Source organism: Bos grunniens, chromosome 19 (genome assembly GCF_055505025.1).
Source record: "Bos grunniens cultivar Pamir isolate PY7600 chromosome 19, Bosgru_T2T1.0, whole genome shotgun sequence".
NCBI classification, from domain to species: Eukaryota; Metazoa; Chordata; class Mammalia; order Artiodactyla; family Bovidae; genus Bos; species Bos grunniens.
The window spans coordinates 14,230,001-14,252,366 of NC_141183.1; the positions used below are offsets into that span (position 1 = coordinate 14,230,001).

A 22,366-nucleotide genomic window follows, 5' to 3' on the forward strand; every position below is an offset into this window, starting at 1 on the left:
GACCCCATGGACTGCAGCACACCAGGCTTCCCCGTCTTTCACCATCTCCTGGAGCTTGCTCAGACTCATGTCCATTGAGTCAGTGATGCTATTCAGCCACCCCATCCTCTGTCATCCCCTTCTCCTCCTGTCCTTCAATCTTTTCCAGCATCAAGGTCTTTTCTGATGAGTTGGCTCTTAGCATCAGGTGGCCAAGGTATTGGAATTTCAGCATCAGTCCTTCCAATGAATATTCAGGGTTGATTTCCTTTAGGATTGACTGGTTTGATCTCCATGTAGTCAAAGGGACTCTCAAAAGCTCTCTCCAACATCACAGTTCAAAAGCATCAATTCTTCTGACCTCAGCCGTCTTGATGGCCCAATTCTCACATCCATAAGTAACTGCTGGAAAAACCATAGCTTTGACCATATGAACTTTGTCAGCAAAATAATGTTTGTGCTTTTTAATATACTGTCTAGGTTGGTCATAACTTTTCTTCAAAGGAGCAAGTATCTTTTAATTTCACGGCTGCAGTCACCCTCTGCAGTGATTTTGAAGCCCAAGAAAATAAAATCTGTCACTGTTTCCATTGTTTCCCATCTATTTGCCATGACGTGATGAGACTGGATGCCATGATCTTCGTTTTCTGAATGTTGAGTTTTAAGCCAACTTTTCCACTCTCCTCTTTCACTTTCATCAAGAGGCTTTTGAGTTCCTCTTCACTTTCTGCCATAAGGGTGGTGTCATCTGCATATCTGAGGTTATTGATATTTCTCCCGGCAATCTTAATTCCAGCTTGTGCTTCTTCCAGCCCAGCGTTTCTCATGATGTACTCTGCATATAAGTTAAATAACCAGGGTGACAAAATACAGCCTTGACGTGCTCCTTTCCCAATTTGGAACCAGTCTGTTGTTCCATGTCTAGTTCTAACTGTTGCTTCTTGACTGGCATACAGGTTTCTCAGGAGGCAGGTAAGGTGGTCTGGTATTCCCATCTCTTTAAGAATTTTCCAGTTTGTTGTGGTCCACAGTGAAAGGCTTTGATGTAGTCAATGAAGCAGAAGTAGGTGTTTTTCTGGAACTCTGTTGCTTTTTCAATGATCCAGCAGATATTGGCAATTTGGTCTATGGTACCTCTGCCTTTTCTAAATCCAGTTTGAATCTGGGTGCTCTCAGTTCATGTACTGTTGAAGCCTACCTTGGAGAAGTTTGAGCATTACCTTGCTAGCATGTGAAATGAGTGCAATTGTGTGGTAGTTTGGACATTTTTTGGCATTGCCCTTCTTTGGGATTGGAATGAAAACCTTTTCCAGTCCTGTGGCCACTGCTGTTTTTTCCAAATTTGCTGGAAATTTCTCAAAAAAACAGTATGGAGATTTCTCAAAAAACTGAAAAATAGAATAGCTATATGACCCAGCAGTTTCACCCCTGGCTATTTATCTAAAAAACCCCAAAAACACTAACACAAAAAGATACATGCACCCCAGTGTATATAGCAGCAGCATTTTTACAATTGCCAAAGTAAGGAAGCATCCTCAGGATCCATAAACAGATGAATGGATAAAGAAGTGTATTTATACATACATACACAAACACAATGGAATAATGTTCAGTCATAAAAAACAATATTTTGCCATTTGTAGCCAAAAATCAGGCTCCTCTGTCCATAGGGTTCTCCAGGCAAGAATACTAAAGTGGGTTGAGTGCCCTCCTCCAGGGAATCATCCCAACCCAAGGGGGGACCTGTGTCTCTTACGCCTCCTACCTTGGCAGGTGGATTCTTTACCCACTAGCCCCACTTGGGAAGCCCAGCACATAGCAACGTGGATGGACTTGGGGGCATTTTATTAAGTGAAATAAATCAGACAGAGAAAGGCAAACGCGATCTGATAGCACTAGGTTCTGAAAACTACAACAAACTAGTGATGATAACAAAAGAAGCAGACACAGATGCAGAGAGCGAACGAGAGGTGACCAGCGGGGAGAGGGAAGGGAGGAGGGCCAAATAGGGGTGGGGGGGGAAGAGAGAAAACTGTTCTGTATAAAATAAACTGCAGGGATAGATTGTACAATGTGGGAAATATAGCCAGTGTTTTATAATAACTGTAAGTGGAGTACAGCCTTTAAATTGCTAATTACTATATTGTATACCTGTAACTTATATAATATTGTGCAGCAATTATACCTCAATTTAAAAAGAAAGCTAGCTGCCTGCTTTGAAGTTTGGGGAACAGGTTGCCAACAGTTCCCTATACTGTTTTTTGATGCTTCTGTTGATACCATTGGTTTTTACCTGGCTGTCAAGGGGACCTTTTGTAGTTTTGCGTAGGAGTGGAGTGGCTGATTGGAATTGGCATTATTCCAGCTATCCTTACTTTGTTTCTCATGCCTCTGTTCCAAGAACACAATGAAATCAATTTTTTTAATGTACTAATATTGTTCATTATCAAAGTGTGTGGTTACTAATTTTGCATTTTGGAAACTAATATTTTCAATTTAACTACCTTTTAAAGTGTGGTAAAATACACATAACAAAATTTAATATCTTAATGACTACAAGTGCACAGTTCAGGTTATGCATTCACATTGTTGTACAATGTCATTACCATCCGTCTCCAGAACTCTTTTCATCTGACAACTGAAACTCTATACCCATTAAACTCCCATTAAATTTCCAATTCTGCCAACCCCAGACAACCATTATTCTACTTTCTGTTTAAGTGGAATCCATATAGTATTTGTCTTCTTATTTTTTAATTTAGGAGCTTTATTAAATGCTGTCATTCTAATGATTTCTTCTTTTGTTTCTATTGTAAATTTAGTTGCTTTAAAATCTGAAGCTGACTTTTTAAATATCGTATGTTCATTTCATTAGGTTTCTGATCAGAAACCCTTGGGGAGCTGGTCAGTGAAACAAGGGCAGATTATAACATGTCCAGCTGTGTGCAACTTTCAAACTGGCGAGTATATTATTGTACATGATAATAAGGTGAGTTTTCAAAACTATACATATAAACAAATGTTGATTTATTAACTGTTCATGTTGTATGTAAGTGGATATTGGAATGCTTTTTTAAATTGTATGTTTTAATTTAAGGTCTTGAGAATATGGAATAATGAAGACGTCAACCTGGATAAAGTATTTAAAGCAACAGTAAGTCTTTGGATCCAACATACTTATTTAGTTTATTGGTGAGATGGAATTATTTGTAATGTGGCAGTTATTAATCTTAAAGGGTCTGTGAACATGACATGAATGTTATAATCGTTTTTTCATTCTATTTATTGTACAGTATATCTTGGTAAAATGTCTCAATTTGAGTATGTTAGAAAATGTTATGTGTTATTTTCATATGATACTGAAGTAATTTAAATAATTAACGAATGACACATTTATAGTTATTTCCATGCACTTAAATGTTTGTGGTGTGTCCCTTGCAAGAACAAATGAACTTGATCCCTTTCTTGAAATAGGTAGAACAGACTCTGCACGTTTCATGCAGTTATACATTTTAAGAGTGGCACATAATGAAATGAAAAAGCACCATGATCAACTAACTGTGCCTTTTCTCCCAATGACCCTTCAGTATGTTAATTAACTTTTTCTTATAAAATGACGATCTTTAACTATGTTAATCTCAAAAGCTCATTCTGGTTTTAAGTGTCTAATTCTCAATATGCTGCTGCTAAGTCACTTCAGTCGTGTCCGACTCTGTGCGACCCCATAGACGGCAGCCCACCAGGCTCCCCCGTCCCTGGGATTCTCCAGGCAAGAACACTGGAGTGGGTTGCCATTTCCTTCTCCAGTGGATGAAAGTGAAAAGTGAAAGTGAAACTGCTCAGTCGTGTCCGACTCTTAGCGACCCCACGGACTGCAGCCTACCAGGCTCCTCTGCCCATGGGATTTTCCAGGCAAGAGTACTGGAGTGGGGTGCCATTGCCTTCTCCGAATTCTCAATATAATTGGCACATTTTAGAAGTGGTTCACAATGGAGCTGATACCGTTATAATGGCAGTTGTCACCTGGACCCTTGAAACTTCTAGCTAGCTATGTGTGCTGCCTGTTGGCTCCAGTCTTTTTGTTTACCCTGCAGTAACATGACCCTGAATTTTACACATTTTTTTTTTAATCCCCCGTATGGTGTTTTGGGCTTGCAGGTCAGTTTTTTACATCGTGCATGTATTTATGTATGGCATCGGTCTTTTTCTAACACCAGAACCACTTATAACTCTGCATTAATGATTTGGTTTGTACTTCTCTTCGCCTCCAATTTTGAGAGACCCAGCTTGTGAACTAACCTCCGGTATTTATAATGGAAAGATAAGCCAAAAATGAATACAAGTGATTACTTATGGGGGGAGCAGGGGAGAGAATGGGAGCAAAAGTTAGACTTCTAAATGTACTGTATGTTGTAGATTTGACTTTGGAACCATAAACAAAAGTGAATCAAAATGAGAATAAATCAGTACCTTAAAGATAAGCCTTCTCTAACTGTCCTTATTCTTTTAGGTGGCAATTGCATTGTAATAAAAATTTAAATGTTTTTATGTTCTTCTAGTTGTCCGCTGAGGTGTATAGAATACATTCAATACAGGGAACAGAACCCTTGGTGCTGTTCAAGGAAGGTGCAGTTCGTGGTTTAGAAGCTTTGCTTGCAGAGCCCCAGCAGAAAATTGAAACTGTTATCTCTGATGAAGAAGTGATTAAGTACGTTCCAATACTTACAATTTTTACTAAAGGAAAATGCACTCTGGGGATTCCAGACTCATAGCTTCCAATGCAGGAGGCAAGAGTTCGATCACTGGTTGGAGAACTAAGATCCCACAAACCTTGGGGCACAGCCAAAATTTTTTTTAAATAAAAAACAAACCAACAACAAAAAAAAAACTTGCTAAAAACCATCTGTAGAACCTTAGCCAGAATGACATCCTCCAAAAGCCTTTGGTGTGATAGCGATTGAGGAATCTCGGGCCAAACGAGTCCTGTCCTAATGACACAACTGGTCAGTCAGTTATTTGAACTTGAAGTGAGTAGTCCCGCAAGATTGGAATCTTCTGTCATATAGCCCTGACTGCAAGGTCAGAGCCCACTCCCTTGAAGAAATGGGCAGCTTGTTGTTAGTGGAATCACAGTAGTGCTTTGGAACCTCCTCTTTTCCCAAGTCTGGGATAAAACTGGGAAAATGACTCACTAAAATGATAGAAGGAAATGTCCTGATTTCATATCTTTCCAATCCCCATTCTTCCATCACATTTCTTGTTTAATTAACTTGCTGCCCCTCCAGGTGCACCTGATACAAACTAAGTATCTAAAACTCCAAGCAAAGACTTGTACGTAGTCAGTGAACGGTGTGGATCCTGACCAGTTATATCTTTTTTTTTTTTTTAAAGTCGTTCAGTCATGTCCGACTCTTTGTGACCCCATGGACTGTCCATGGAATTCTCTCTAGACCAGCATACTGGAGTGAGTAGCCTTTCTCTTCTCCAGGGGATCTTCCCAACCCAGGGATCAAACCCAGGTCTCCCGCATTGCGGGTGGATTCTTTACCAGCTGAGCCACAAGGGAAGCCCAAGAATACTGGAGTGGGTAGCCTATCCCCTTTCCAGTGTATCTTCCCGACCCAGGGATCCAACCAGGGTCTCCTGCATTGCAAGCAGATTCTTTACCAACTGAGCTATCAGGGAATCTTAGAACTAATGAATGCCTCTGACGTGTCAGCAACTGTATTTGGAGGAAATCTTTAGGAGAAAAGATACAGGTAAAAGGAATTATCTGGCGGTCCAGTGGTTAGGACTCCATGCTTTCACTGCCGTGGGCCCGGGTTCAATCCTTGGTGGGAAAACTAAGATCCCACAAGGCTTGCAGCACAGGCCTACCCGCCGCCACCCCCCCCCCCGCAAAAAAAAAAAAAAGATACAGGTAGAGAATCTGGGTTCTAATCCCCACTTTGCCAGATGGTTGTGCAACTTTGGTTTCAGGCTGTTACCCTCCCTGTGCTTCAGTTCCCAACGTCACTTGAAAAAGAAAGGTGAGATGCTAATATTTTCCTGATAACACCAGTCCTCAAAATGACCCTGAAAAAACGAGACAGGTCAGAAAAGTTAGAGAAAACACTGCGTCTGGTCTCATACGCCTTTAATTCATGCTATTATCTTTAAAGCTCTGGAAGCATTGGCAACTTGATTTAATCCAGGGATGATTAACAGAGGAATGCCTCCTGGGTTCCTGTGGTAGATATTTTGAAACACCGAATTAAGTGTATTCTGCTCTCTCTCTGGCTCTGGAAACTATTTAATTAAAAAAAAAAAAAAAAAAACTCTTAAATTTAGATGAAGATGTGTTTCTCTCAACTGGTCATTTGGCATTTTATAATTTTTCTTTTTTTTAGGTGGACAAAGTTTTTCATGGTATTTAGGCATCCTGTGCTAATTTTCATTACAGAAAAAGTAAGTGATATCTTTCATTCCTGGCCCATTTTGTGACATTTCAGAGTATGAGTATTAAAACTAAAATTGTTTTCTATATATAGGTCTTTAGTTTCTTTAGGTAGATATATTCCTAAGTATTTTATTCTTTCCGTTGCAATGGTGAATGGAATTGTTTCCTTAATTTCTCTTTCTGTTTTCTCATTATTAGTGTATAGGAATGCAAGGGATTTCTGTGTGTTGATTTTATATCCTGCAACTTTACTATAATCATTGATTAGTTCTAGTAATTTTCTGGTGGAGTCTTTAGGGTTTTCTATGTAGAGGATCATGTCATCTGCAAATAGAGTTTTACTTCTTCTTTTCCAATTTGGATTCCTTTTATTTCTTTTTCTGCTCTGATTGCTGTGGCCAAAACTTCCAAAACTATGTTGGATAGTAATGGTGAAAGTGGGCACCCTTGTCTTGTTCCTGACTTTAGAGGAAATGCTTTCAATTTTTCACCATTGAGGATAATGTTTGTTGTGGGTTTGTCATATATAGCTTTTATTATGTTGAGGTATGTTCCTTCTATTCCTGCTTTCTGGAGAGTTTTTATCATAAATGGGTGTTGAATTTTGTCAAAGGACACTAATAGATGGAGAAATATACCATGTTCATGGATTGGAAGAATCAATATAGTGAAAATGAGTATACTACCCAAAGCAATTTATAGATTCAATGCAATCCCTATCAAGCTACCAACAATATTCTTCACAGAGCTAGAACAAATAATTTCACAATTTGTATGGAAATACAAAAAACCTCGAATAGCCAAAGCGATCTTGAGAAAGAAAAATGGAACTGGAGGAATCAACCTACCTGACTTCAGGCTCTACTACAAAGCCGCAGTTATCAAGACAGTATGGTACTGGCACAAAGACAGAAATATAGATCAATGGAACAAAATAGAAAGCCCAGAGATAAATCCACGCACATATGGACACCTTGTCTTTGACAAAGGAGGCAAGAATATACAATGGATTAAAGACAATCTCTTTAACAAGTGGTGCTGGGAAATCTGGTCAACCACTTGTAAAAGAATGAAACTAGAACACTTTCTAACACCATATACAAAAATAAACTCAAAATGGATTAAAGATCTCAACGTAAGACCAGAAACTATAAAACTCCTAGAGGAGAACATAGGCAAAACACTCTCTGACATACATCACAGCAGGATCCTCTATGACCCACCTCCCAGAATATTGGAAATAAAAGCAAAAATAAACAAATGGGACCTAATTAAACTTAAAAGCTTCTGCACATCAAAGGAAACTATTAGCAAGGTGAAAAGACAGCCTTCAGAATGGGAGAAAATAATAGCAAATGAAAAAAAAAAAAACTAAAATTGGACTTCGGTATTTCTTTCAGAAGACTTTGATATCTTTAAAATACTAAAAAGCCTATAATGATCATTATTTCTATGCCTGAATTAAACATTTTTATAATGTCTAAGATTTAGTTGGAGAAGAGTTTAAGCATTCATTAAAGTAATTACAGTGGGATAACAACTGGTCTCAACATTTAAATATAGTTGGTAAAAATGGGAATATTTTTAAAATAAAATAACCTCTTTTTTTTTTTTTTTGGCAGCATGGAAACTACTTTGTTTATGTACAAAAGTTTAACTCACGTATCCTAAGCAAATACACACTTTTACTTGGTCAAGAAGAAAAATGTGTTATACAGAGTTTTAGTACATCTGTAGGTCGGAAATTCATCTCTCTAATGTCATTAAGTAAGTATTTCTTTAAACTTTCAGAGTTTATAAATAAAAGTATATTGCATGATAATATTTTCCTTTTAAGTTAGAGTCATTGGATTTTACAGTTTTCTATTGCAGTACTTGCCTTTCCATGCTTTTTAACAAGCATTTATGCCCTCGCTTTTTGCAGTTTGCCACGTGTAGTCATAGTTCTCTGCAAGTCAGTAGTTCTCTGCAGGTAATTTTTATGTCTTAAAATTTATCATAAGCAATAAGTAATAATAAAACACCAATAAAAAAGGGTAAATCACGTTTTATGGTAAGTCCAGGTTTTTTGATATATTGTAATTAGTACCTAAGGTGGGTACTCCCATTTTCTCTTTTCCAGCCTTACGGTATGGTGTGCCCGTCTTTGAACAGTGATGGAGACAGAAGGGCACTAACAGCAGTATTGGATCAGCCTGCATTTTACAGTTTCTGTTGTTGTTTTTATTGCTTTGGAATTTACCTTTACCTAATCCTCTAAAGTTTAATCTCAGTCTTGTATCTAGGGGGGAAAATGCCTTTGCAGTAATTCTCTCCATCCGCATCCTTTATGGCTTCTTTTGAAGTTGTTTTGAGAAGGTTAAGGGGGCAAGAAACAAGAGCAGTATTTAGGAAGCATTTCCTATTATCACAGTTTCAAATCTTTGTGAAGTTTTTCAATGTGCAGATTTTTACATTGGCTGTTAAGAAAAAGGCTCCTATCATTTGTCATGTCTAGAGGATCATTGGAATCTGCTTACTACCTTTGCTTAAGAGGGACAGGTTTTCTTAAAGTTTGGCTTATAGGACATATTTATTGTTGAACAGAAGTTTGTGACTTATGTTTCAGCTTTTGAACATTGAAGTAAAGGAGTCTGAACCAAAGGGTCATAAAATCTTCATATAACATAGCTAGAACCATGGGAAATCGCCAACAGCTGACCTGCAAAACCCAGCCAATTTTATAGGGTTTTCAGAGTGATGGAGTAATAAGAAATGTAATGTTATTTCAGAATGCTAATTAATTTCTAATAAGAGATATAGCCATTTACTGACTAGATTGTCTATATTCGTGGCTGTCTCCTCCTGTTTTAAGTTATTACGGATACTTAAAATTTTCATTTCATGGTATTATGCCATTTCTTACTGAGATTTTTACTATTTCTTCTTCCTCAACTTTAAGTTTGTAGTATAATCTTTATAGGAAACTGTAGAGTAATGCATTGTTACATTTGTTTATTTTTCTGGTTAAATCCTCTATCAAATTGGTAAAATCTTATAAACAACTTAGTACATCTAGCTATAATAGAACTATCCTTATCCAATAATGAGCAATAAATACTTGTTTTCAACAGGCTCTGATGGATGTGTATATGAAACCTTGATACCAATACATCCGAGCGAACCAGAAAAAAATCAGAGGTTAGTTCAGTCGCAGTTGCTCAAGTCTGTGGTGTCTGGCAGTGCTCGAAATGGTGTTGCACTCGCCATCCTGGATCAAGATCACATAGCAGTCCTGGGAGCACCACTGCCAGCTTCTAAGGGTAACTGAAATTCAGTCAGTTGAGAAGTCCTTTGGATTTTTTCCATCAAAGTGTACCTTTTAGTCTCCTCTTTCTTTTTCATTTATTTATTACCACCCAAAACCATTCTCTTCCCACTGTAGCCTCTTAATTCTTAAATAGGTCTTTGACTTCATCTTACCTTGATCAATTTCTCTAAAACATTTCCTCATATCACTCACTACCTGAATAGACATTTTTCCAAAGAAAAAATGCAGATAGCCAGTATGCACATGAAAAGATGCTCAGCATTGCTATCATCAGGAAATGCAAACCAAAATAGCAGTGAGATACCACCTCAGACCTGTCATCAGATAACACATGTTAGCAGGGATGTGGAGAAAAGGGAAGCCTCGTACTCTGTTGGTAAGAATGTAAATTGATGCAGCCCCTGTGGAAAACAGTACAGAATTTCTCAAAAAAGCTAAAAGTAGAACTACCATACGACCCAGCAACTCCACTCCTAGGTATATATCCAAAAAAAGCAAAAACTAGTTCAGAAAAAAACTTGGACCCAAATGTTCATAGAAGCATTATTTACAGTTGCCAAGATATGAAAGCAACCTAAGTGTCTGTCAACAGGTGAGTAGACAAAGAAGTGATACGTGTGTGTACATACATACATACACATATACACACAATGAAATACTACTCAGCCATTAAAAAGAGTGAAAATTTTGCCATTCACAGCAACGTGGATGGAATGGGAGGGCATTAATGAAATAAGTCAGACAAATACTGTATGACATCATTTAATGTGAAGTCTGAGAAGTACAACAAACTAGTGAAGATAAAGGAAGCGGAGTCACAGATAGAGAACAAACTAGTGGTTGCCTGTGGGGAAAGAGGGGCAGGCAAAACAGGGAGGGGAGTAAGAGGTACAGAGTACTGTGTGTGACATAACCTACAAGAATGTGTTGTACAACATGGGAATATAGCCAGTATTTTATAATAAATAAATAGTGAATCACTATATTGTACACCTGTAACTCATATAATATTGTACAGCAAGTATACTTCACTAGAAAATTAATTAAAAAAATTTATTTTCTTAGAGCAGTTTAATGCTCACAGCAAAATTGAGGGAAGGATACACAGACTCCCATATACCCCCTCCCTGCACGTGTCCACTTCTTACCATGAGATCTCACATCTTTGATTTTCTATCTTCGTTACTCGTTTTTATACTTACTAAAGTAAGACTTTTGTGTTTAACTATAACTTTCCGCCTTCCCCACCAACCCCACCCCCCACCCAGCATCATATACTTATACTTGGAAAACTTTGGAATTTGTATGTCTTACCTTATAGAATGCCTCTCTGTATGGAATACAAAATTTCAAACGCTGCAGACTTCAAAAGAGTTACCACAAGGGACCAGCGGACAAGTAAGTTTTTTCACCTTGGCTTTTTTTTTTTTTTAATTATTTTTGTGTTTGCTAAATATATTGTAAGGGAAGAGACCTCTACAGATCTAAATATTTGTCAGTTTTTGATTAAAATAAATTAAGAAATATTTTCTACCTACAAGATTATACTTAATTTGGCTATTGTTTTAACAGTTTCCTTACATTTGTCACTTTCAAAAGATAAATTAGAAGCTAATTTTAGATCAGGAGAGAACAATTACCTAGTTAATAAAACTTTTTAATCTCACTTTTGTTTGATCTTTTGCTTTCATATTTTGAACTATATCTAAGGGCTGTTACTTTGCCTAATAAATTAGTCTTTTAAATTACATGTTAAACATATCATGGAATTACATAAGAATACTTAAAAGAATTAAAGCTTAAGCTGACCAGACTAAATTATCTGAGGCAAGGGTCCCTGTCTTTCTTGTTCTTCATCATATCTCCAGTACCTAACAGGTGCTCAATAAGTACTGGTTGCCCAGTGAATAGATATTCACTCAAATCAAGATATAAGATACATGAAAATCAAGATGTAGGACATTGTTGATCATTGTAATTAGAGGATAAGGAGACTAGATTTCTCAGCAAAGAATGCTAATTTATATTTAAACAGAATTAACACTTCACACTTCTGCTATTTTAACAGACTTCACTTTTTTTTTCCAGACTTCACTTTTGATTTCATGTGAGCTTTTTATTCTTATACCTTTCTCATTTTTACAATTTTATAATTGAGATCATGAGATAGAAATAATATTAAATTCTACTTTTTTCTTTTTAGTACATCAGAACAGTTTGCTTATGTTATAGGAGCCTTCGTGAGTTTCACGTTAACAGATGTGTAGTAGTGACAATTCACTTGTTTTAAATATATGTATTGATCAGATTTTTATGAGTTGAAAGAAAATTTTCTCTAAATTATGCTCTATTCACACATGGGCAAAAGTAAGAGCTTTGTAAACCTACCTTAATTAATGAATTGAACGTGTGAGATTATTCTAGAAAGTTGCTTACCTTTGCCTTATCCTTTTCTGTCATATTAAGATTCCTTACCCCACAAAAATGGCTCTGTTGAATCAGATCTTAGAAAAAGGGTTTCTTATATTTTTGATAACTTCTGTTTTTGTAGCTCTGGTATTATGGGGAAAATCTGTTCATGCTACATGGAAAATTTCTAACTGTAGTTCCATTCAAGTGTGAAGTGTCGTCATTAGCAGGTGCTCTTGGAAAACTCAAACATAGTCAAGATCCAGGTAGGAACTTAAATGTTGTTTTATTAACTAAAGACCATCGTATAAACTTATAGTTTGATATGTAGGTTTTCACAGCTATCAGTTTGCATAATCTGCTCTTAATGTTGAAATTTGCCACTGTTCATTGAAATATCATTGGTCTAGGAAGCTACCTTGCAAACAGTCCACGTTGCAGATACTGCTGCAGGCTAAAGAGCTACACTGTGTTTTAAACAGCAGTGTTCTGACTTTAGGGGTAATGGGAAAGTCCTGCAGACAAAATCAGTGATGCCTTTTCCTCCCTGGTTTATCAGTAGCCTCATCTGTTGGCTTAATGTCGGTGGGCACATGGCCTTTAGGATATCATCATTTACTGATCTGTTATTGGTAGAATGAAATGGACTATAAAGCCTCTCTTGGATTGTGCCGGAGTGGTGGTTTTTTCAGCGTTCTTTGTTTGATTGATTGGCTGAGTAAATATCAATAGGTCAAAAAATTCCAGAAATTGTGTGTTTTGTATTTTCTTAGGCATTCATGCCACACCTCATTTTGTAAACTGGGAAACATCACAGGGATGTGGACTTGGATCTCAGAACTCAGAGCAGTCAAAGAGAATTGTAAGTTTGGTAGTTTAAATAGAAATCTTAGTACAAATGTTAAAAACCAGAAAAGGCTGAATTATTTTAATAATTGATATCTGTACTAGTTTCTTACAGCTTGTTCTTAATGATGGGGTGATTTGAAGCTTGAACCCTAACAGCCCTTATTAAAAAATGACATGTCATCTAGTAGTTTTTTAGGCATGTGTATAAGACCCAACTGTAAAAACAGACCAATTTGCAATTAGTAATAATACCTTCCTGAGCATAGTGATTTTATTTTATTTATTAAAAAGTGAAAACCTTAAACTCTTTAAGATATTTAAGTTAAAATTTGAAATAGACCCACTTTTCACTTTAAGAAAACTAAACCCTAAAAAAGTTTGTGATTAGAGCAAAAGTGTCCCAGTCTCTTTGGGACATTTATTTTTTCTTTTTTTTTCTTTGGGACATTTATTTTCTTCTAAATGTCTATTGGATCTTTTGTATCATTTTTGAGATCCTAATCAATTTACTGAATTCCAGTTAAGGAGAAGAAAAGTTGAAGTGAGTGTACAGCCAGAGGTTCCTGCCTCCACACAACTCTTAGCAACCATACAGGTAAATTTTAAAATATTAGAAATATGGAAAATCAATTCACAGTTAAAAGAAATGCCATGTACTTTTTATCTTTCTTCCTTTTGTGATCATTTTTAGAGCTATGGCTAACATTTGTCTGGTATGTTGAGGTTGTCAAAGTGATACTTTGACTCAACACCAAGCATTTTGTGAGTTTAATGTGATGGTGGTGGCCTCGTCGTATCTCATTCAATTTTGCATTAAATGTTTGTGATTTAGTTTCTTAGAAGTTTTGATGTCTAAATCCTTGTGGTTTTTATTTTTTTCTTTGCATTTTGTCTTTGTGCAGTAAATTGTCATATCAACTCCAGTTTCACAAGAATACGTGAATGCTGTTAGTGATTTAAGAAAATGCTGAGCTAGGAACTTTCAAGTACAGAGTGACATTTATTAATTGGTACCGTATTAAACTGTTTACTTTTGCCCTTCCAGAAAGATTCAGAAAAACATATCGAAGTAGAACTACGTAAGTTTTTGGCTACTAAGAGGACCCCTGACTTTCATACCATTATTGGGGATGTAATAATAGGACTTCTGGGAAGATGTAAAGCAGAGCCATCATTTTATCCCCGCAACTGTCTGATGCAGCTTGTCCAAACGCACGTGCTTTCTTACAGGTAAATATTTCTGTGGTTTCTACAGTTCTGATTTTCATACTCTGAAAAAGCCTTGTAAATTATTTGCAGTTGAGAGTTCCTTAATATATAAAAGTAATTCATGTTTTTGGTCCTAGCCTGTGCCCTGGCTTGATGGAGTTTGCCTTAGAAAAGACCGACGTGCAGATCCTACAACTCTGCCTACAGCAGTTCCCTGACATCCCTGAGTCAGTCACTTGCGCTTGCTTAAAAGTTTTCTTGAGGTAAGTTAGAAGCTGATGCTCCTTTTCTTTCACTGCCCACCCCCCCTTATTTTTTAGCCGCACCATGTGGCGTGAGGGATCTTAGTTCGCCAACCAGGGATGGAGTCCGTGCCTCCTGCAGCGGAAGCATGGCATCCTAATCACTGGGTCCCTACAGAATTCCCTTTCACTGCTTTTCTAGTCTATTGTATTTTTTGACTTCTAAAACTTTGACAATGAAAATTTTGCCAGTAAATTCAAGTATTTATAAAAATTATTTCCTGCTTTCAATTAACATGATAGCATTGGTGATGACACTCTTCAAGACACAGATATCAATATGGAGTCAGTTTCTGACTATATGGATCCTGTGCAAGATGGGGAAATGGAAGGACAAACTGCATTTCTTCAGAATGGCTTCAGTCCTGAGGAAGATAACTGTGACAGCTGTGCTCAGAAGTTGAAGGAGAAGCCTCAGGCCACAGCAGACGAGAGCACTTCGTGTCCCGTTACCACGAAAAGAGCAGCGCTCTTGTATCCTTTGAAACAGTTTGCCTCGTATCGTCTTTTTCCCAGGAATGTAATCAATACCAAGCAAAAACTAAGGGGTAATTAGATAGTTTAAGGTGGGTTTTTTTTCTTTCTTTTTTTTTTCAGATTCTGCTTGAAAATGGATTCCATTCAATGTTGTGTTTAAACAACTTACTTAAACCTTCTTATTTAAGAAGCTGTACTAAGATAGAAGCTTTGTCAGTTCTAAAAATTATCATATTGAATAAATACCAGTTATTTATAATAGTGAAGCATACAAGATGATCTCTAGTGATGAGAATGTTCCGTGATAGAGCTCTTCTAGATAAGTAGAACTTTTGTATCCATTTAGAAAAAATGTCACTGGGGAAGAGAGTTACTTGTAATTTCAGTTGAAAAGCCTTTATTTGTTGAAGATTTTCCTTTATTCCTAAGTAGAAATGCAGTTCTTCACTCAGCATACAGTGAGACGTTTCTTCTGCCTCATTTGAAGGACATCCCAGCACAGCACAGCACTGTGAGTGTTCTTACAGGTCATACAGGATTTTATTTCTGTTTTAAATGTTGCTGCTTAACAGTACCCAGCTTTTAGAGCATTCAAAAGGTTGTAGAGTTCTTTCATCTGAGTAAGAGGTTTCCCAGCCCTCAAGGTGAAAAATTGTGCCTAGGAGGCTAGAGTGATCTGGAGGAGGCAGAGGTTGACATGATTCGGGTGCCAAACTGGAAGTCTAGGTTCATCCATCTAAGTTACAGTTGAGTAGAAACTAAAAGGACTTCCCTGGTGGCCCAGATAGTAAAGAATACGCCTGGAATATGGAAGACCTGGGTTCGATTCCAGGGTTGGAAAGATCGCCTAGAGAAGGGAATGGCAATCCACTCCAGTATTCTTGGCTGCAGAATCCCCATGGACAGAGGAGCCAGGCGGGCTACAGTCTGTGGGGTTGCAAAGAGTCACACACGACTGAGCGACTAAGCACAGCAAGCACAGAAACTAAAAGGAATTGCCCAGAGAAGGAGTCTGTCTTCTCTGCTTATTATTTGCAAACAAAATAAGCTCTTCACCCACCTCTCCCAAACCAAATGAACTCCTCTTTGATGGCAGAAAGTGCATTCGATTTGTTTTTTGTGTCCTTGATGTCTATAGCATATTTATTTGATGTACAGTTAATTTCAGTAGCCTCTTAAAATTCTTTGCAGTCTCTTTGTTAGCTTTTTACAGAGAAAATTTTTCTGTGAAAGTGATTGTCTTTTTTTCCGTCTGCCCAGCTGTTTCTCCAGTATTTGTATTTCCTATATCTGAAGTGTAGTGAAAATGCTACAATGACTCTTCCTGGAACACACCCTCCAACCTTGAGCCAGGTGAGATAATCTTTTTACTTTGATCTGGTGCTGGGAAGAATGATAGATCTTTAGAACTTCAATTTCTGATTCTTTATTGTGACCCTTTTCAAGCATTTCCTCACCTTCATTGGGAGAGGGTGATAATAAGTATCCTCTGAATAATCTATTCCTAGTCCCTCTTAAAGATAAGTAATACTCAGAGTTGCTTTTAGTCTAGAAATTTTCTGTCTTTACACTAACTTATCTTTCTTGTATCTTTCTGACATAAATTAGATCATAAGGTGCAAGCTGTTCTGCAGTTCAGGTTTTTCATTCAGTACTACGCTTTGTGTATCTTGTGGATCAAGATATATACCTGCACACCATTTGATTTTATAGAAAATCTTAATTTGCTAGTCCCCTGTTGATCAGCGTTTAAACTGTTAACAGTTTTTTGCTATTGTAAATGAACCTTCAGTGAGCATCTTTATACAGATATTCTTGTATTGTATTATGTATTATGAGAGAACACCTATTGGGTTGATTCTCATTAGTGAAATTACTGGATAAAGGGTACGTGTATTTTTAGTTTTGAGCATGCCAGGCTGCCTTTCCGAAGTGTTGTGACAAGAGGTACTATGGCCACAAAGGTCCGAGACCTTACTCTTGGCCAGTCAGTAGGTAACAGATGGGTGTTTTAATTTGCATTTCTTTGGTAATGAGAAAGATAGACCATCAGTTCTTGCCCATTTATACTTCTTTTTCTGCACTGCCTAATCAGATTCTTTGTCCATTTTTCCATTGCATTTTCTGTCTTTTTCATTTTAACTTGTAAGTTATTTATTGTCTATTGAGATACTCATCTGTTTCTGTCAAAGTATTACAAATACTCGTTTCCTATCACTATCTTTTTACTTTCTTTAATGTCATTTCTACCGTAGATGAGTTTTTAATTTTCATGCCGTTAAAGTTGTTAAGCTTTTCCTTTGTGGCTTCTTTTTGGCCGTGTCATGTTTAAGGCCCTACCCACTCTGAGTATAAAAATAGCCACCGTGTGTTTTTCTGTAATACATTTATTTTCTTTTCCTGTGTTTAACTCTTTGATACATATAAAATTTATTTTGATGTAGAGGGTATATAGGGATCTGCTTTCCCCCCTCCCGCAAATGGATAATTGATTTCCTTAATGCTTTTTCATGAATGATATTTTCATGTTAACACCACCATTTGAAGATGTAGGATACTTAAGTAAGTATAAAGTAATTTTATTTTAGTTCTTGGCCTTTCATCTATAATACATGACACCCTATTTTTGCGTCATAATGTATGTAGTATATTTCAGAATAGGAGATGAATGGGTTCTTTTTTTATAGCTGCCAGTAGTTAAATCAAAAAAAATTTTTAAATAAAATATGCTCACTTTCCCTAGGATTAAATACTACTGTGGCTTTCTTTTTACTGACTTTATCTGATGGAAAATACACAATTATGCTTGTAAAATGGTAAATACGAAAGCAGAAAAGAGCCTTTTTAGATTGCTTAGAAATTCCTTCATCTCTAAACTAAAATGTTCAGACTTCTGTAAAGAAAGCTTATTTTTCTTATAACTGCTTGATATAATCATAGACTTTGTAAAATCTTAACTTCCCTTTTCACTGTTTATCTTCAGATTATGGATTGGATATGTCTACTTCTGGATGCTAATTTTACTGTTGTGGTAATGATACCAGAAGCAAAAAGGCTACTGTTAAGTCTTTACAAATTTGTGAAATCCCAGGTATGTTATTATTTTATATATACTGAATTCTGTTTGTAACCAAGAAGCATTATTATTAGTTTTTCTTGGAATAGCTCTAAGTAATTGTGGAGGGTTTATTTGTACAAGTTATGGTAAAAATTTATTTTGGAATTTTTTTCTTTAGATAAGCATTTGTTCCGAGCTCAACAAGATTGAAGTAAGTTTTCGTGAGCTACAGAAATTAAATCAAGAAAAGAATAATAGAGAATTATACTCAATTGAAGTGCTGGAACTCTTCTGATGTTACTAGTTTCCCTTCATGGACGTTTTATGAAGCTCTTTTTTGTGGATTCTTCCTCCTCAGCCAGGCAAGAGATGTGTTTTTTTGACTCTCTCTTCGATCACAAGACAGATGCATGTGAAAGCACCTAGACCATCACTGGCTGATGCTCTTAGGTGGGGCTTCAGGTTTCACGAGAGCCTCTTCTAGGTTATGGACATTGGCGGGGTGAGATCCTGAAACTTTTTAAAATACGGAACTGAGCTGCTTTTAAGTAAACTTATTTGTGTATTGATAAAAGTTTAATTTCTTACCACCTGTTTGAATAGTTCTTTTAATAAAAAAAATCACCATTGGAGAAACAGTAATTCTAGGAAAAATACAGTTTTATCAGAGTCAGAAGCTGTCTCGCGTCATCTGCATTCATGGGGGAGAGAAGAAGGCAGTTCCGTGGGCAGGCTGGGGAGGGGCCTGGTACACACATGCGCTTATCTCCTGCATCTTCTCCAGTTCTTTACCTAGTTGTACCACCGTACGTATCTAGGACTTGAACATTATCCCTCACATTACCTCTGTGATGAGATGCTGATTTTGGTTATATTGAATATTTTGACTTCCCTGGTGATACAGTGCAGGGGACATGGGTTTGATCCCTGGTCCAGGAAGATCCCACGTGCCACAGAGCACCTAAGCTGGTGTACCAAAGCTACTGAGCCTACGCTCTAGAGCCTGTGAGCCACAGGCTCATGCCGCAACTGCTGAAGCCCATGTGCCCTAGAGCCCACGCTCCACAGCAAGGAGAAGCCCACACTCTACAACTAGAGAAAGCCTGTGCACAGCAACAAAGACCTAACACAACCAAGATAAAATTAGTTAATTAAGTATATGTATTGAATATTTCTAGGTAGTAAAAATAGTCTTCTTCTCAAAAAGTTTTATAGTTTGGTTGACCATAGAATTTCCTGTTTTAACTCATTGAGTTTAGGAGAAACAAAAGATTGTATATAGAAGAAATAGAAAGTTTTGTTTCTTAAAAATAAGCTCAAATTTATTTTTCTTAAAAGTGAAATCACTTTTTCAAGTGATGGACTAAGTTTCCCGAAAACATTTCTGAGCTATGAAAGTCTCTTATTATTGAGTAAATCATTTTAAAACCTGTTTTAAACTGAAGAATTGCAATATAGGTGTGTATTTTTTAATACCTATAAATTCTAATGCATAAATATAAGTTCACATGTGGTTCTTGAGCCCATATTTCCAGAATCCTGATGGCTTAACTTAATTTTCAGTAGATAAGGGCTTCGTTTTAGGTCAGGCACTCTATATAAAGTTTAGTTAAAACTATTGAAGTTGAACAAACAGGGTCTCCCTAGTCTTTTTTTTTTTTTTTTTTTGAAGTCTGGTTGATTTACAATGTCGTATTAATTCCTTAGTCATTCTTAATTTCTCTTTGAATCCTGAGGGAAAAGCAGTACCAAAAATAACAGCATATATTAAGAGTTATGTTCTCTTAACATAGTGGGACCTTTTGCTCTGACAGTTTAAGTGATACAGAACTTCTCAGCAGAAATGAAAAATCCAAGTCTCTAAAATATTCATCCTCTTTTTTATGAACCATTTAAGAATTACAGACATCAAAGGAGTACGTCAAGGCTGTATATTGTCACCCTGCTTATTTAACTTCTATGCAGAGTACATCATGAGAAATGCTGGGCTGGAAGAAGCACAAACTGATATCAAGATTGCCAGAAATATCGATAACCTCAGATATGCAGATGACACCACCCTTATGGCAGAAAGTGAAGAGGAACTAAAAAGCCTCTTGATGAAGGTGAAAGAGGAGAGTGAAAAAGTTGGCTTAAAACTCAACATTCAGAAAACGAAGATCATGGCATCTGGTCCCATCACTTCATGGGAAATAGATGGGGAGACAGTGGAAACACTGTCAGACTTTATTTTCTTGGGCTCCAAAATCACTGCAGATGGTGACTGCAGCCATGAAATTAAAAGACGCTTACTCCTTGGAAGGAAAGTTATGACCAACCTAGATAGCATATTGAAAAGCAGAGACGTTACTTTGCCAACAAAGGTCCATCTAGTCGCTATGGTTCTTCCAGTGGTCACGTATGGATGTGAGAGTTGGACTGTGAAGAAAGCTGAGCGCTGAAGAATTGATGCCTTTGAACTGTGGTGTTGGAGAAGACTCTTGAGAGTCCCTTCCGCAAGGAGATCCAACCAGTCCATTCTGAAGGAGGTCAACCCTAGGATTTCTTTGGAAGGACTGATGCTAAAGCTGAAACTCCAGTACTTTGGCCACCTCATGCGAAGAGTTGACTCTTTGGAAAAGACTCTGATACTGGGAGGGGTTGGGGGCAGGAGGAGAAGGGGACGACAGAGGATGAGATGGCTGGATGGCATCACTGACTCAATGGACGTGAGTCTGAGTGAACTCCGGGAGTTGGTGAGGGACAGGGAGGCCTGGAGTGCTGCAATTCATGGGGTCGCAAAGAGTCAGACACGACTTAGTGACTGAACTGAACTGAACTGAGACATAAAATTGTGGGTTCCTGAACTTTACTTACTGATTCATGTTGATGTTTGGCAGAAACCAACACAATCTGTAAAGCAATCATCCTTCAATTAAAAAATAAATAAATTTTTACAAATAACAAAACTTTGAGCTTTAGAATAGCACATCCATTATGATTTAGAGATCGTTTTATGGTGGGGTAAGATTATTCAGGATATTCAGTTTTTAGATTCTGAGTTATTTATGATTTAACTTACAAGAACCCATAACAGATGAATCTCAAGTTAACTGAGAATTCTTTCAGTCAGAGAATACAACTGAAATTTATAGGTGGTATACTCTTCATGTCTCCTGAGTTAATTGTACTTGAAGACAGGTTCTGCAGTGAAACCTTACTTGCCTGGTCAGGGTTCAAACAAGTAGAGGCCTTTGAGTGAGAGAAAGATTTCCTCTGCCCTCAGACTTGGGTCTGTTTCGAAGGAGCTTCTGTATAGGGTCCTTATAAAGCCTTTATTATAAATAATTTGGGTTGTCAATATTATGGAAGCAAATAACCATTTTTTAAAATAAGTAGAACATTTTAATGGCTTTTAAATACTAGTTGCAAATTATCTTTAGGTTGACTAGTCTTAAGACTAAGTTTAGAAATTAAGGATTTTATAAAGAGTTTTTTTTTTAATTGAGGTATAATTGACAGGAGACTCTTACAGGCTGAGTTCTTCAAGGTGGGGACTATGTCTTACGCTTTATGCACCTCAGCAGAGGACCACTGGCACATAGTCAGTGTTCAGTAATGACTATTGAATACAGTTACTGAGTAATAGGTTCTGAGGGTTTGCAATATTTCCTTTTTCTGGCAAGTAAATCCTCTATGTTCACATTTAGGCAGTGTATCTTCTGCCCCTAGACTTTGATTTTTTTATAACTAAACTTTGCCTCGGATTTGTTTCTGATTATATATAGTACATCTGTGTAATTGTTTCTTGCCACACTGGGCAGCTTATGAAATCTTAGTTCCCTGACCAGGGATTGAACCCCAGCCCCAGCCGTGAAAGCACTGAGTCCTAACCACTGTCCTGCCAGAGAATTCCCAAGAATCATTCTTTAAACTTAAGTTCTCCATCTAGGAAATAGTTTTCTGCTGTAACGTATTAGTTTTTGAGGGGACTGTGAGCTAACAGGTTATCATTACTACGTAAAAGTAGATGCTTGTTTGATTTTTTGCCTCTTTAGCCTTCTTAGTAAGTCTCAGGTGACTGTAAACTGTAGTGGAGTCCATCCTGGATCGTGTAGAATTTTAAAACAAAGATGGACTTTTTTGCCCCATCTCTTCTAAACAATTTAATCCTCAAATAATTGCAAGAAAAACAATGAGTACTCCTGTATCCTTAGCCTGAATTTGCCTTTTGGTAACATTTTGCCATGTTATTAATAGTTTTATACTATATATTTTTTCCTTTTTTCCTCATTCGTTTGAGGGTTATTTCTGAACAGTTCAATCTCATAATTTAATCCAATAAATACTTAAGC

The 22,366-nt window shown here is 37.0% G+C and overlaps 1 protein-coding gene across 1 annotated transcript in view; it reads left to right on the forward strand.

Moving 5' to 3' along the window:
* NOL11 (nucleolar protein 11) overlaps window positions 1-18,705 on the forward strand; it is a 20,112-nt gene extending 1,407 nt beyond the window's left edge. The window contains exons 2-18 of the mRNA XM_086356848.1: window positions 2,855-2,968; window positions 3,077-3,133; window positions 4,539-4,687; window positions 6,369-6,426; window positions 8,041-8,185; window positions 9,532-9,720; window positions 11,050-11,126; window positions 12,280-12,403; window positions 12,911-12,999; window positions 13,507-13,581; window positions 14,032-14,216; window positions 14,333-14,458; window positions 14,741-14,971; window positions 15,407-15,485; window positions 16,235-16,327; window positions 17,958-18,065; window positions 18,211-18,705. Of these exons, the coding sequence (XP_086212974.1) occupies window positions 2,855-2,968; window positions 3,077-3,133; window positions 4,539-4,687; window positions 6,369-6,426; window positions 8,041-8,185; window positions 9,532-9,720; window positions 11,050-11,126; window positions 12,280-12,403; window positions 12,911-12,999; window positions 13,507-13,581; window positions 14,032-14,216; window positions 14,333-14,458; window positions 14,741-14,971; window positions 15,407-15,485; window positions 16,235-16,327; window positions 17,958-18,065; window positions 18,211-18,327 (2,016 nt within the window). The 3' untranslated portion in view covers window positions 18,328-18,705. The remainder of the gene's footprint in view (window positions 1-2,854; window positions 2,969-3,076; window positions 3,134-4,538; window positions 4,688-6,368; window positions 6,427-8,040; window positions 8,186-9,531; window positions 9,721-11,049; window positions 11,127-12,279; window positions 12,404-12,910; window positions 13,000-13,506; window positions 13,582-14,031; window positions 14,217-14,332; window positions 14,459-14,740; window positions 14,972-15,406; window positions 15,486-16,234; window positions 16,328-17,957; window positions 18,066-18,210) is intronic.
* Window positions 18,706-22,366: the final 3,661 nt, after the last annotated feature.